Genomic DNA, 16,055 nt, shown 5'->3' with positions numbered 1-16,055 from the left:
AGATTAGACCTATACAATATGCTTTTAGATGCATCTCCACAGTAAGCCGTTTCTTTGATAAAGAATTTAGCGCCGACCCGGTTTCTTTATCGCATGCCCCAAGGGCCTCCCTTCTATGCATTAGCGGCTTGCCTTCCTCACACCAGGAGCAGGGTAATTTAATTGCTTTGAATTCTGGTTAACTTTAAGCCATTTCAGTTGTCTCATCATAAGTAACCATGATTTCCCTCGAAAACAGTGGGAACGGCACAAAGCTCTTGCTTTGAAACATTAGGCTTTATAATTTTGGAGGAATGGGAATTGTAACAGATGCACTCGTCAAGTGATTTAAAATAGTACGTAGCCTGTGAAGTTAAGTGTATTGTGGGAAATGAGTAGTCTGCATGCAGTGTCAAGGTTTCTTGCCTCCCATTTGGCCCTTTGTAGCATCCCAGGACCCACCTCCATGATGCCCCCCCCTCCAAAAAAAACATCTGTTGCTGGGGCTATTCTACCTCCCTTGCCTCTTTCCTTGGAGCTGCCAGAAACCTGTTTGCTCTGCCTCGTCCTTGTCTTCCCCACCTCCCTTCTTGGGCTCCAACTAAATGAGCTCCTTCTCTCCTTGCATCTGATCCCTTTCATCTTTACTTTCTGGGACCCATTTTACCCCCCTTCCCTACCATATTTCCCCTGTGCTTCATTCCCAGTCCATTCTCTTGGGTTAAGGAAGAGTAAGCAAGCAACTCCTTTCCCGAGGCAGCCACAAAATATCTGACTATTTCCAGGATTATTTGGGTGCAAATATATCAGGCATTATCTTTGAAACCACCACCTAGTTCCTGCTTACCCTTACTGGAAAAATAGTGAAACGGATAGAGGGCTGTATTAACAGCAGCAGAGAGGGTGAGTATGTGGTATTTGGCTGCTTGGTGTTCATGGTCCTGCCTCTTGACCAAGCACTGAATCCATACAAAGCTTATTCTGCCTTTGGACTGTATCCAGCAACTTGGATTCTAATCACTAGCTACCAAAGTAGAGAATGTTAAGATTTGATCAGGGGCCTTCTGAGTTGTGGTTTTTAAAAGAGCCATCCTCTTCCAGCCCCTAAAGCTCTGTAATAAATCAATGAAAACTGGGTTATCTGGAGCAGCCTGAATAATTTTTGCCACTAATAAACACTTGCAGTCAATATTCTTGTAGCAGGGATGAAAGGGGAGCACGGGACAAAGAAAGAAAAGAAAAGATGTTGAAATATGCGGACTGCACACAATCATAAGAGTATAAGAAGTGTAAATGTAGTGGTTGTTGCTCATCAGAGAACACATTTGGCTCTCTGGTGTCACTAGGCAACATGCTGAAAGCAATCCATCCTCCCTGTGAATCTAAGCACAGAAAGGGAGAATAAGTGTAAGAGTTTCAGGCACTGTGGTCAGAGCATCCGACCAGTGAGTTGCTCCTCTCCTCTCCTCTCTTTTTATTTTATTTTAAGGCTAAGCCTTTTCATAACAACATGAGAAATTTGGCCTCATTTCCCATTTGGTTGGCAAAAGATCAAACATGAACAAAAACTGTTTTAGGTTGCTGGTCTGAAATATTGCTGCTGAATACATTTTGGGTGGACCACACCGTTGCCTTACTGGGCACAAGCACCCTTTTGATGGGCGGTTTTAATTTGCAGGAGGGTGTGCTTCTCATACAAACAAACAATATTTGCCTTGAGATCTAGCCACTTAAAACTGTGATTCCTGTTCTTGGTTAACATTAACCACGGGTAAGGTCTCTCTGTGCCGGCCAAATGCTTAACCGCACCCCAGAGAGGGCAGGGAGTATACTTTGCTGATTTGCTTCTCCAACTCGTTGGCAGCAAATGGGTGTTACAGCTGCAGAAGTTCACAGTATGCAGAATTGCAAAATGTCTGATTAACCTCATTTTCATGATTAAGTAGCACTGTTGCACTGATTGTACTACTCTGAAGTAGTTATTCTCAGATTTGGGGTTACCCCGCCTTCTTCATTTTCGATGAATGGAGCTGAAAATCACAAAACTATATTACTTACCTTTCTCATTGATTCCAGTCCTCCAGAATTTGGGATTTTTCAAGGGTTGGGGGGTGGTCTGCAGCAAAGGTAACTTCCTCCCCCACTGCTGTATGACTTGTCTGATGATGTTTCTTGTTTACTTTTAATAAGTGTGGTGTAAATAAATAAGCAAAAGATGAAATATAACCTGCCATCCAATCAAATACTTCCAGTTGATTGATCAGCTGGCTCAGTCTAATCAGTTGACTGGACTAAATGTATGAATCTGCTACCTAAGTCTCAACACTGGTACCTTTTTAGAGTTTACTGAAGGAAGGTTGTGGTGTCACTTCTGTTGAGTTAATTTACAATTTTAATAAACGAATGCTCACACTTACTTTTTTCAGGTATAGAGGAATCTGGAATTCAGAGTAGTCCCTATGAGAGTAACACACAAGAAGCCAAATGGCCTAAAAACAACAAATGTGGTTAGTTTTGTGACAGACTCTGATTCAAAATATTTATTTTTTATTACTTTCATTTAAAAAAAAGAACATCCATAAGATTCAAAAGATTTCTTGGCACTGTTTTCAACTGAATTTTGATAGCGTCTGTCATCCGTGGTTCTTAGTGATAGAAAAGAGGCCATATTAGTTTAACTGTATATCTGCCAGCTTTCAATAGGAACTGGAAGGAAAATGTGTTTCTTAGTAGAATTCAGCATAATACTAAGTCATTGGTTCTGTTAGCACAATGGAAAATTATTCCCCAGTCTTCCTCTGCCCCCCCCCCAATTTGCCTTAGGGGTCCCCACAACCCCCTGGAGCAAATGGGGGGGAGAGGGGACAGGAGAGGAGAGGAGAGGAGAGGGAGTGCAAGTGCAAGTGGGAGTTATTCTGCTTCTGCAGCTATTTAGCTGTGTGCTGCCCAATGTGTTTGCCATTAATTTTGGTACAGCAGGTGGGGAAGACAGTGACTTGAAGAAGAAGAAGAGGAAGAAGTTGTTTGTTTATTTATTTATATGTCGCCCATCTGACTGGGTTATCCCAGCCACTCTGGGTGGCTTCCAACAAATTAAAACACAGTAAGACATCAAACATTAAAACCTTCTCTATGCAGGGCTGCCTTCAGATGTCTTCTAAAAGTCAGATAGCAAGGCACTTTTCAATGTGTGCTCTGCCATTAATTGAGGAGCAAATATTTAAAATTAAACCTTTGTCTGATCTCTCAGTTAATCCAGCCTTGAAAATAGCTTATTGAGTAGTTACCTGTGGCAGATACAAAATTGCATTGAGGGGACCAGGCATAACTTTTGTAAAAAAATCAGTTTCTGTTATTTTCTTTTATGCTATGAATAGCTTGCATTTGGACAGAAGGCCAGGGCCAACAACTTCTGTGTACATATTCACAAGTCTTAATTAATCCATTAATTTTGCCATCCTCCTCTTAGCTGGGATCTTTTGTAGACAACATCGTATTTCAACTCAGGAAAAAGTGGTATGAGATACCTGCATCATATGAGTGATGCATACTCAAAAGCCTTCTACAGCAGGTTGTGTTTTTGTTAGAGAGCACATTTAGGCTGTGAGAGTTAATGAATTCTGAAAACTGATTCATCCCACACTGAATCTCAAAAACTGACTAGCTTTTTTTTTTTTTTTTTTTTTTATTCATCCAGAATTCCTTCCTTCTGGTGGTGGCATCTTAATATTATCAGCTAGCTCAGTGTGGAGTTTCTTTTCTCCTCCCCACTAAACCAAGCACTAGAGGTAGTAACGTGCGTGTGTGTGTGTGTTTGGGTGTTTGGATGCCTGTGCTAATTAAAGTGAGTGCTGCCAGATGCTAGTAACGCTGGGTTTTGGAAACTATACAGCTGGAGAGAGAAGCACAACCCACACACAGAAATTGGGAACTCTAGAAATCTTGGATGTGAGAAGCCTGGCTCCTCCTCAGACTGACCAAGCCCTAGGAAACGTACATAGGAAAACAGGAAGGATCCTTATCAATGAATTCATTCACAAGGTTGTGTAAAGAAGATGAATAACCTCTTAATGCCATGTTAGGTGACGGGAGGCCCACAGTTCATATTTTAAGTCCTGGCTAAATGGGCACCCAGCTGAAATTACAAGGCTGCTAAATTGGTTTGGGCTTAGACTGAAATGGTATATTCGCGGCAAAAACGGGGCTCCCCATCCCTTTGTTTCCCATTGACTTGAAAAATAGTTGTGAACCCAGCCATCCACCCTGGTTCTCACCCAGGGCACAAACAAATTCACGGGTCACCCCAAAGTCTCTCACAAGAAAGAAGATTCTCTAGTCTCCTGCTCTAGGGTTCATGAGCAGGCACCAACGTCTGATAGAGCTTCCCTAGGCTGAATGAGTTTCATTATGTTGTCGAGCATGAAGTAACCTTCTTGACAGGTACTTGTTACACCAGGGTTAGCTAATCATTGGTCCTTCAGGTTTTTTGATGGCCACCAACTTGGATGGTTTTAAAAGAGGATTAGACAAACTCACGGAGGATAAGGCTGTCAGGGGGATGGCTGGGTTCTGCCTCCACTGCTGCAGTATGCCTCTGAATACTAATTGCTGAGAATCACAAGTAGCGAGAGTGCTGTTGTGTTGAGGTCCTTCTTGAGAGCTTCCCAGAGGAGGCATCTGGTTGGCCACTGTGAGAATGTGGTTGTGGACTAGATGAGCCATTGGCCAGATGCAGCTGCATTTTCTTAAGTTTGCATGAGAAGGGCATTCAAACATTCTTGCAGATGCATAGAACCCCGTACATGCTGTTGTGAGTTTCTGATGGCAACTGTGCAAAAAATGGAATTTTTAATTGGGCTAGTGAATGCATTTTTTAATTGTACCCCTGGCTGCAGACTAAGCTTGCTTGAGGATTGTGACCTTAGAAAGCTCTGAGAAATAGGTAGCCTTGGATTGCATTTTTCAAAAGCAAGAGGCCTTGTTTAGGGAAAAGCCTGGCAACTGACCAGTTCTAGTCTCTTAAGGGTGGATATTTGTCATTTTCACTTCCCCTGCCAGCTGGAGTCAAGCGTGCGAAGGGAAAGCAAAAAAGTTATGTTTGTACATACGTGTCAATGACCCCATGCCTCAGAGTCTTTCCCGGAAGGCCAGTTTGATGATTTCTTGGAAGTCTCTCCCAAACCATGCTCTTTGGAGTTGGAGAATTTATTTTGCCATAAGGAATCTTTTAGGAAGGCATGACAAACACAGCTTTTTCTGAGATATATATATATATATTTCCTACACTCCACTCCTCTTTAGCAGATCCTCCTGGCTTCTGTGAGAGACTTCCTCTGGTCTCCCAGCCAAGCATAGATCAGGTCCGCATAACATATAAGCAAGAGACAAACAATAGCTTTTAAGAAAGGGACTTTGAGTGAAGTTTTGCTTCACACCACCCTTTTGTCTCCTCTAGTTATACAGGGTTTTGAAACGATACAAAATCTTGTTCAACAGAAGAGAAATTAGGTTGGGTAGACATAGCTTGGGCAGCCATTGTTCTTCCAAACCACCTTCCACTCCAACCATCTGTTGTCATCTCTAACCATCTGTTGGAGAAGGGCCATAGTTCAGTGGAAGAGCATCTGCTTTGCAAGCAGAAGTTCCCAGGTTCAATCCCTGGCATCTCCTGGTAGGGCTGGGAGACACCCTTGTCTGTGTTGCATAGTCAGCCTCATATAAACAACATGATTAAGTCTAATTAATATATTAAGGGGTTAATACCATAGAGTAAGCTGTCCTACCAGGTTTACTTATGTCCACTTCCCCTCACCTTGGGAAGAAATGGGCAATCAAGCATTTGTTCTTAGCCTATCTGAGAAGCTCAAGAGGCTTGAGCTGGTTGCTCTAGCTCAGACCACATGGCTCTCCCAAGCCACTCTTTGAATTCCTATACCAATGATTTAGGAACTTTCATCACTTTGTAACTAAGTCAAGTTTTACTCCCTGTTCAACTTTCTGAAGCTTGTGAATCTGACCTTTGGAGAGTTTGTAAGTAAACCATTTTTAACTTAACAAATGTGTGATCTTTTTTTGTGCCAGAGCGAGTGGAAAACTTTGGAAGGAACTTGGAGGGCATATTTTAAAGGTCGAAAAGTCTATATTTCTACTTTACTTTGCTGCATATTTTTGTGATTTTAAATCAGTGCTGAACTTTGTCAACAAAAAGCACTTGCCCCAAACCTGGATCTTGGCAACAAGGGAATTCTCCTTCCTTTACATATATTTTGAACCAACAGTCTGAACCCCTGAAGAGCTGCTACCAGTCAGTGTAGTTAATAACTGAGCTTGGTAGACCCAAGGGTCTGAATTTCTATCTTATCTCCAACCACAGATTCAGAACATGCTATAACCAATGCTCCCACATCTTCCGTGGCCCCAGATTTACCTCCAGAATGATGACATTGCAAACTAACACGTGTTTGAGCTGTGCCTCACCCTGTGTATCACCCAGTTCATTATTTTTTTAAAAATCATGGACTTGTAGATTTGGAAAAAACCTCTGTGCATATGGCACATTTCCCTCAGGGTTGGGCATAAGGCAAAATCAATCGATATAGCAAAGTTTGACTACAATGCCTCACTTTGAGAAATTACAGTGGTACCTCTGGTTACGAACTTAATTCGTTCCAGAGGTCCGTTCTTAACTTGAAACCATTCTTAACCTGAGGTACCACTTTAGGAGTCTTCCACTGCTGCCGCCGCGCTATTTCTGTTCTCATCCTGAGGTAAAGTTCTTAACCCGAGATACTACTTCCGGGTTAGTGGAGTCTATAACCCAAGGTGTTTGTAACCTGAGGTTTCTCAGAACAAGGCAAGGATGGTGTGGAAAGGGAAGCAGAGAGTTAGCATAGCCATTACTAATCAACTGGCAAAATTATAAAAATTAAGGGGTTAGAGCAGCAAGTGACACAGAAGAAGTGGGTGGCAGAGACAGCAGCAACTCAGGTGGCAAAGTCTTTTGTGCCAGCCCAGCCATCTGGACATGTTCATTTTAAATTTATCAGTAAGGCCTGGAACTGTGTCGCATGTCGGCACTATTTGCCCTAGTTCCTCAGCCTTCATGTCCAGCTTATAAGATTTCCAGAGGCATCTAGTTGGCCACTGTGGGAGATATGATGCTTGATACCATGCAGTTTTGATCCAGTTCAGGGCTCTCCTTAGGCTATGCCTCAACCTTGTACAAATGTGATTAGGGATGCCAGAGAAATCCTATGGTCAGGAACAGAAATCAGTCAAGTGAATAGGATTCATTCACAGTGTTGTTTGCAGGTTTAAAAACTATATGCAATTAATGACTTTTTTATTTAAAAAAAAGATGATTCCCTAACTTTGAAATTGTTGTTGTTGTTTAGTTGTGTCCGACTCTTCGTGGCCCCATGGACCAGAGCACGCCAGCACTTTGAAATTAATGTTATGCAAATTACATTAAATACTGGGCAGTGAGATGTATAACATAGTATGTGGCAGAAACCGAACTGCAGCTGAATGGAAATGGCACTGATTATGACAAATATAGATTAGAACAGAAATTCCTGCCTTCTTACATCAATACCAGTCACCTTGTCTTTTCTGTCTGCCTTCTAATCTGTCTTTCAGTGTGGCGATTCATAAGGGCTATGTATGCAGCAGTCTAATATCCAGATAACCATTAAATGTCTTTCTCTTTTTCTTGCAGATGATGAAGTTTGCTTGGGACAACTACAAGCAATATGCAATGGGGAAAAATGAACTGAGACCTCTCACTAAGAATGGGCACATCGGGAACATGTTTGGTGAGCTGAACAATTTGCTGGAACAATTTCAACTGTTAAATGTTTAGGAAGTAGAAAATTAGATTAGAGGTAGACATACATACATTAAGCCCACGGTGGAGCCACACTTTCCCCTTGTAGGACAGATATACACATTTCAAAACTGAATCAAGGCCGGGAGCAACAGTCCTTTCTGTTTCCAGCAGAATCTGGGCTGTGTAGAATACTGATTATCTGGCCCATACAACAGCCATGAAGCTTCTCCCTGACAACTGGGGAGAGAAGTTTTTAAGAATCCTAAGGAATTTGGGAAGGGTGGAGGGACATAAATCTGTGCTGGAGGCTGAACAGGTATATATGTCTGAAGAGGAAGAAAAGTAGAGGGAGATTGGAAGGGGGGTGGGGGTGGGGAAACAGACCATGTGTCTTAGGGCCTTACATGCTAGTATCATAGATTTTTTTTACAGTTGCAAAAGGTTGGTATGTAAAAGCAGTTGAAATTAGTTCTGTCCTGAAAAAGCTCACATGAAACCATTCCCCTGCAACATGAATTGTCAGACCAGGTTTTCCCCTGTAAATTCACTCTTTTAGATACAGTCCAGAGTTATGACCAAGTTAACTGCCCTTTTTACATAGTGGAATGAAGATTACGCAATGTGCAGTGATTGCAAAATGGTCATTTAATGACCTCGCCACGCAGGCAGATCCCTACTGAGCCAAGCAATGGGGAGATTACTTTACAGTCAAGATCATGGGCCCTGGTTGAGCTGAAAACCCCTCTGGATTTCCTTCTGAGGGCAGAGAACAAGCAGCAGAACATTAGGACAAAAACTGTACAGCTTTCAATCATTTGGCTGATTTGAAAGGAGAATGACCCTGCTTGATCCGGGTGCACCAAGGAGCTCTCTGATGCGCCAGGACCAAGCAGGATTGCTGTCCCTTCACATCAGCCAATAAGAGGCAGCAATTCTGCTTAGCACTGGGGCTGGGTGTGCCAGAGAGCTCTTTCATGCACCTGAACCCAGTACTAAGCAGCCTTGATTCTTCTATCCCCGTCAACTGGCAGAGAGGGGAGAATCAAATACCTTTCTCGAACAACATCAGCAAACTGCAGCCATCAGTGGTAGGGAGGGAAGAAACAATGACCTGTGCTTGGAACATGGGGCCAACAACGTCCCAAGCAGGAACCCCACATAAAGCACTCTGACTGATGGGCAAGACAAGCCACCGGTCAACTTTGGCCTGTAAAGCTGATCTTGATAAGGATTTGCCCTGTGGAACAGGAAAGGTTGCCCTTTTCCTGTCTTGGGCCCTGCTTCCAAGCTTCTGTGAAGGAGAGGTGGAGGTTCTGTGGCTTTACTCTCGTCTGTAGCTCTCTGAACTGGCCAAGCATTTCCTCTCACGTCAGTTCTATTCAGAGGAAGATGCCTCTCATGAAATATTGAAAACATGAATCAATATTAAAGGCTTTGCTTTGTGTGCTTACTGGTTTGTATAATTTTCTCTTTAGCCGATTATAGTGTTTTGGGTAACTCAAATGCTTATGCTGCTTAGGCAGCTGGTGTTCTCTTCGTTGGTCTCTTTCTTCTCTTTCCCTCTCCCCACGTGCTTTTCTGAAGCCAAGCAGCCTCCTTTGTCACTCAACTCCCCAATGCCATCACCTTTTCATTTGACAAATTGATTTTTTTTTTTAAAAATGTTAATTTCTATACAGTATAATAATCTCTAGCCAACTCTACGTAAAGCTGGAAAAGCATTATAGCTGTTCTGATTTAAACAAAATTGCTGAGGCACAGTGTAGGCTGCTGGTTTGGGGGGGTTGACATTTGCTGCATTTGCTTGGACTGCTTTAGCATGGAGGACCCTTGAGGCTGCCAGGGGGGTTGTTAGGAATTGTGACGGCCACCATCTGTAACCTGGATTTCAGCCCATCAGGTCTGGGCACTCTTGGCATTTAGTCTCTCTCATCCTTTTCCATCACTTGTGTAAAGGATCAGATAAGGACATCTGGCTGTTGCCTCTCCACCATCACCACTACCACATAGACCTGTCCTGGCTCCTATTTGAGGGCGCAGTACTTGGACTCTCTGATCAATAGTTGCCAAAGGCTTTAATCCAGAATTCACTGCATGACCAAAACATAGATGCAAGCCAGCTGTTATATCTGAGCACTAAGTTACATGGTGAAGCATAAGCTAAGACATTCCAACACTTGACACATGTCCTGAGCTCTACTTCTGAATAGTAGTGCAGGCACAGTCATTTGCTTGGTTGGTGAGCCAAGCTTTGGGACTGAGAAAGCAAAAAGGCACTCCTGTGAGTGGGCTAGGTCGGCCACATCCTTGGAGACAGAGGCAGAGTTGGAGTGGTCAGCTCACTGTCTGATTTAGCCTCAGGTGCCTTCCTGGGGACAGGAAGCGCTTTGATGATGGGAGGGGGCAGCAGAGTTGCATCAGGTGGCTTCTCTGCTGACAGGACTTGAGGCAAGACTTTTCTTTGACAGCCCACATGGCTCCTCCTCAACATCTAGAGCAGTGCCTCCTGAACTGCTGGGCCCTCCCCCAGGATCCAGTTCTACAGCCACATGCCATTCCTCCCCCTCATTACACTAGTCCTGCTGGTACATCTCCTCAAGACTCATGTCAAGACTGGCCCTTTTACAGCTTCATGCAAATGGGGAGTTTTGCACTGGAGCAGCTATATACAATGCACTCGATATTTCTCTTTATTGACCCACCTGCTCAAGGCTGCCTCTGGGAGAAGAAGCGGAACGAATCTCTGCCCTCCCACCACTCTGCTTCTAAAAATGGCTTAGTTGCCTCTGGACTTTTGCTGAAGTCACCGCAGAATCTAAAGCCTTGGTCTCTGCTACTATGTTACTCTTCGAGTGGAATTGGTTATTTCAGCTGGGAGGCTCCTGTTAATAATCCCACTCTTTTAACTGTGGGTTCTTCCCTGTTGCCAGAGTTTGTGAGTTAATGGACGAATCCTTGCATCCTTCCAAAGGATCTGAGAGCAGCAAACACACAAACAATCTGAAAAGCATCTAAAAGCAATTCGCATAGAGGTGCAGACTGGGAAAGAACTCTACATGAAAGGCTTGTTGAAAGAGGAAGGTCTTTTGTAGGCACTGAAAAGATAAGAAAGGAAGTACCTATATAATATTTAGCTTGGAAGGGGATTCCAGGAAGTTGTTGCCATCACACTAAAGGCCAAATTCCAATTATTGCATGGAATGGATCTCCCAGTAAAATGGTGTTTGCAGGAGGCCCTCACCTGTGGATTGCAGTGATCAGTTGGGTGTATAAGGGGTGAGATAGCCCCACCCCAGTGGCTTCCTTCATGCAACTTGGGAGCACTGGGGCAGCAGCAGCCCCTTCCTTTTCCCTGGGGTGCTGCACTTGTACACAGTTGTATACTTGGGAAACCACCATCTGGAAGTGCTCCGTGATTGAGTCTGGCTTTCTTTATCTGTGCTCCTTGCCTTTCTGCATCTTGCAACTATTTTCCAATCTGCTAAGCTTTACCCAAACTCCTAAAGGAACATGACACCAAAAAGGGAACAAGAGTCGGAGAATATTTTAATGTGTTTATCATGCTCAAGCTATTGGTGCTACTTAGGAGAGGCTTGTACTGCATTTATGAGAGCTCCTGAGAAAATGTCCTGGAGCAGAAGGGCTTGTGCTAGTTAGTGCTCTTCTCATCCTCCGCTCCCCACAGAGCAAAGTCAGCGGATCCCCTTGCTGAGTAACTTTACTCCCAACAGCACTCAATGCATTTAAGAATTCAGGAGATTCTGCTCCCCAATCTCCCCTTTGATACAAAGGTTTAAAAATTTTGAGTCACAGATGGGAAGCGTAGGCAGCCCCGGTACTTTCCTTCCTGGAGGTGTCAAAATTGAGCAAAAGCCTTATTTGCAGCTGCTTCTGCGTGGGAGGGAGGATACCACACCAAGGCTATTTTCAACTGTGTGTGTGCAACTGCGAAATCTTCAAGTTCCTTAAGGGTGTAACATGTGCTTTTCAGTTGTGCATAGGATGCTCACTTACGGCATTACCTTCCTTATTCAGCAGTGGCCAGATTGTGAACTTGAGGAGGAACTAGGGGGTGAATGAGCAGCCCCTCCCTCAAGCATATCTCCAAACTGCCTGTGATACTGAAGAATGGTTGAATCTGGACATGCCTGCTCTAGGAGGGAACTGTAGACACCCAATAACTGATTGCTAGAAGATTTAGAACAGATAAAATAAAGTGGCTATCAATGGCTACTAGCCGTGATGGCTATGCCCTACCTCCACAGTTAGAGGCAGCTTCCAAATACCAGTTGCTGGAAACCACAGGAGGGGGAGAGTGCTCTTGTGCTTATGTTCTGCTTGCTGGTTTCCCACGGGCATCTGGTTGGCCATTGTGAGTACAGGGTGCTGGACTAGATGAGCCATCAACCTGATCCAGCAGGCTGTTCTTTTGTTCTTAGAGTTGCCAGTCAGATCACACACAAAAACTCTTGAAAGCAGTAGAGCACATGCTCTGCATGCAGACCGTCCCAGGTTCAATCCCCAGTGTCTCAACACAGGGCTGGGAAAAGGCACCTTGTCTGAAACATTGGAGAGCTGCTGCCAATCACAGTAGGCAATACTCAGCCAGATGGACCGATCGTCTGACTTTGGTGTAAGGTTTCCGTGCGCTGCTCTGGTTTCGCCAGAAGCGGCTTAGTCATGCTGGCCACATGACCCGGAAAAACTGTCCGCGGACAAACGTCGGCTCCCTTGGCCAGTAAAGCAAGATGAGTGCCGCAACCCCAGAGTCATCTGCGACTGGACCAGGGGTCCTTTACTTTTACTTTTTAGCTTCCTATGTACCTATGATGTTGTTTGTTGGACCTAGCCATCTACAGAACTGTAGCTTGGCCCTGAAGCCTGAGCGACAAGGAGAGCTCTTCTACTATTGATTTTTTTAGCATTGGCCTCTCATTGCCCCAACCCTTGCTTCATTCTGAGTCGGCAGGTGGTGGTGTGAATCAGGTTAGGTTAGGTTGAAGATGCAGTTGCCTAGAACAAATCCAGACAGCCTCTCTCTCTCATCTGCATACCTTTGCACTCTTCCTTACCTTTCCCCATTGTACCATTTTAACACAACCCCTTGCCAAGGTAAGCCCAGCTTAATGCCTGTTCACTGCCCCCCCTTCTTTCATCCCGCTGCTGGTTCTGCAGTAACCTGAGCAAATTAACATTGGAAAGTGCACCGTGATCCTTTTTTCCTTCAAAGGTGCTAGAGAGAAGGACATTTATTATCTGGCTAGGCATTTCAAGCACACCTGTCACCACAATGACTGCCATTATACAACAGACTTATTATTCTGCCTGCTCCCTGTGTCTGTCATATCTACTTATTATTCTGACAAAACGTTTTAAATCCCTTTAGCCTGGCAGCATTTTATATAGTTATGGGGAAAGGAGCTGAATTCTGTTCTAAGGGTGCATCAACAAAATTTATCAGTTAAGGTCTGATATGTCACAATCTGAACTCCAGTGCTGTTTTTAGATGCTAGAGATTTTCCTCTTCTTTCTCCCCTCCCCCCTCGTCCTGGTATTACTTTGTGTGCACCATGTTGGTAGCTGAAAGGATCCATCTTGTGACTTGTTTCCCTGTCTTAATCGTGCTTGAATTCAGATGGTAAATAAAAACAGATTCTCATAACAGTGTTAGGCCCAGGGCACAGTTTTTGTTCTATACCTTTGTGTAGCTGATTACTAATCAATTTGCTTGTATGCCTCCTTTCCCCGGAATTGTGCCCAAGGCAGCTCAGAACAAATCAAAACAGAGCAATAAAAATTTTGGTAATAAAAGCAAGAATACACAGCCAAAAAGACTAATCAGTATCAATATGTCACACAGTTTCTTAACAACTCAGTTAAAAAGCCCAATTTCCAATAACTCTAATAGTTCATTTTGGTAAGATCTCAGAATCTATTAACAATATATTATAACTATAAAAAAATAATAATTCTAGCAACAGTTGTAAAAATACAAGATGTAAATGCTATAAAAACCTAGAGGCGTAGTAGCTTTCTAAAACATGCTATTTTATTTCTAGTGGACCTATCAAGGAGCTGATTCTATCAAGAAGATGGGCAGGTCCATTTTGTTGAACAATCCAATCCTCAGCTCTCACGTAGGCTTTTATCCCTTTCTTTCCAGACGCCAGGAGGGAGAGTACCTCTCCTAATGCCCCAGGGTAGGAATCCACCAGGTTTACCATACAAGCTCTCATCAGAACCTGAGAGCATCAACCTTCTTTCTCCAGTCCAATCAAGCAGGTCTCCTATGGCACCTCTAAGAGTGGCTTGGGGCTGGAACAGCTGGATCTCTTCTGGCCAAGATGGTGCAACAGTCCCCCTCCCCCATTTGCTTACTTACAAATTTGGCTTCGGTGCTTTAATGTTACTGAAAGCTTGAGATGGATAAGAATTTCAGTGGGTGATCCCTCCATTAATAGAGTTCGCTTCTAGTTGAGACGCTGTTGAAACCGGAGGTTAATTCCCACACTGGAAGCCAACATGAACTAAATAAGTAGTTCATTCAGTGCATGCAGAAAGATGTGTTCAGGCTTGGGGTTTGTTAACTCTCCAAAGAGTGAGTTCCATGATGGGCAAAGATATTGCCAATGGCGAATATGGTTTCCACTTGGAAGCTGACATGAAGAGGAGGAACCCTTGGCTGGTTTCAAAGACTGCAGTAGGACACAGGTGTAAAAACTGAGTGTCTGATGAGGAATTCAACCTCCTGAGATTTCTCTTGAAATGGAATGTGTGCTTATTTTTGAAACAGCAATCTGCTGGCCCTTAAGGCTGCAGTGATACTCTTGAAAGTGGCAGGGCTTGAGGAATACTAACAGGCAGTTTCAGCCTAATAATTTGAGGAAGGACCATAACCCAGCGGTAGAGCAATTGTCTTGCATACAGAAGGTCCCAGGTTCAATCTCTGGTGTCTCCAGGTAGGGCTAGGAAAGCTCCTGCTTGAAACCCTGGAGCGCTGCTGCCAGTCAGTGTTGACGATACTGAGCCAGATGGGCCCATGGTCATACTTGTTAAAAGGCAGCTGCCTATGTTTCTAACACATGACACAGAACTATGTGTGCATTTGCTTTATTCGCCATAAGGTAGGGCTCTGCTGTCCTTGGTACAGAATTTGGCCCATTGTTTGAATGTTTTATAATATGGAATCTACAGTCCTATTTATAACTCCATATTAGAGTCTAATAAGCTGCTTCTTATGCTAGATCGTATTCTTTACTAGATCAATTCTCTTCCGAGCTCCAACTTCATTACAATTTGCATTGAGCATCTAAAATTGGCTTGTCAGAAGCGGGAGCTAAAAGTGATACTGATTATGAAAAAGATAACTGGCATGTTTCTGGCATCACACTTTAATCGGGTTGCTGACCCCTGTGTGTGTATTGTTGGCATAGCAGGAATCCAAAATCCAGATGCCCTCTGTGTCAGTGTGTTAATGCTGCACATGCAAAAACCAGAATACACAAATATACACAACACATGGTTTGCCGTCTTCATGGCTAAGTTTCATTCTTAAATTGGGCCAATGCTGTTGTGGCTTGTTGCTGCCTCCCAAACCTGCACATCTTTGCCAGTCCTGGCAAGTTCCTCTTGCACTGAATCTGTGACAACTGGCACATTGGAAGGGCTTCAGCAGCATGAATGTTGACATGTGAAGCCTAATGATGTGAGGTTTCTTGAATTCTGTGTGGAGATCTGCTGCCTGTTTTCTCCCCCTCTCCCCCCTCCAGCAATGTTCCACTGTGTGCAGTGGACCATGTGCTGCGCTGACCTAAAGATAGCAAGATAAAACATTCTTGGAAAGTCACAGACTTCTTAGGCCCAGCTTGTGTCCTTGTCAAGAAGGTGAAAGTGCTTCCCAAAATGTCCTCGGTTTCTTTCTATCTTTTTATTAGGGAATGTCATTAGAACTATTATTTCCTGATACAAAGAAGGCTTAGCTAGTTAATTATGGGAGTTTTAATCAACCACATCTGCATAATTTTGCACGGGAGTGAAAACAATTGTTTTGGAGTAGCTTAACCTGCCTCATTGAATTGTTTTTGAGGATACAATAGGAGGAGAGAACAATGTGTGTCACCCTGACACATCCCTGGAGAAACAGTGGTATAAAATGAAAGGAGAAGGTCAGACCCAGAGGCCTAGTTTGTCCAGCACCCTCTTTTCCACAATAGCCAGCCAGATGCCTATGGGAAGCTCACAAGCAGGA

The 16,055-nt window shown here is 43.7% G+C and overlaps 1 protein-coding gene across 1 annotated transcript in view; it reads left to right on the top strand.

Moving 5' to 3' along the window:
• The window catches only part of MAN1C1 (mannosidase alpha class 1C member 1), a 124,231-nt gene that overhangs the window by 40,278 nt on the left and 67,898 nt on the right, over positions 1-16,055 (top strand). Inside the window, exon 2 of the mRNA XM_081016795.1 lies at positions 7,697-7,793. Within this exon, the coding sequence (XP_080872921.1) occupies positions 7,697-7,793 (97 nt within the window). The remainder of the gene's footprint in view (positions 1-7,696; positions 7,794-16,055) is intronic.

The sequence above is a fragment of the Podarcis pityusensis genome (genome assembly GCF_964106645.2).
Source record: "Podarcis pityusensis genome assembly, chromosome: 8".
NCBI classification, from domain to species: domain Eukaryota; kingdom Metazoa; phylum Chordata; class Lepidosauria; order Squamata; family Lacertidae; genus Podarcis; species Podarcis pityusensis.
This window is presented reverse-complemented; position numbering and strand designations above follow the sequence as displayed.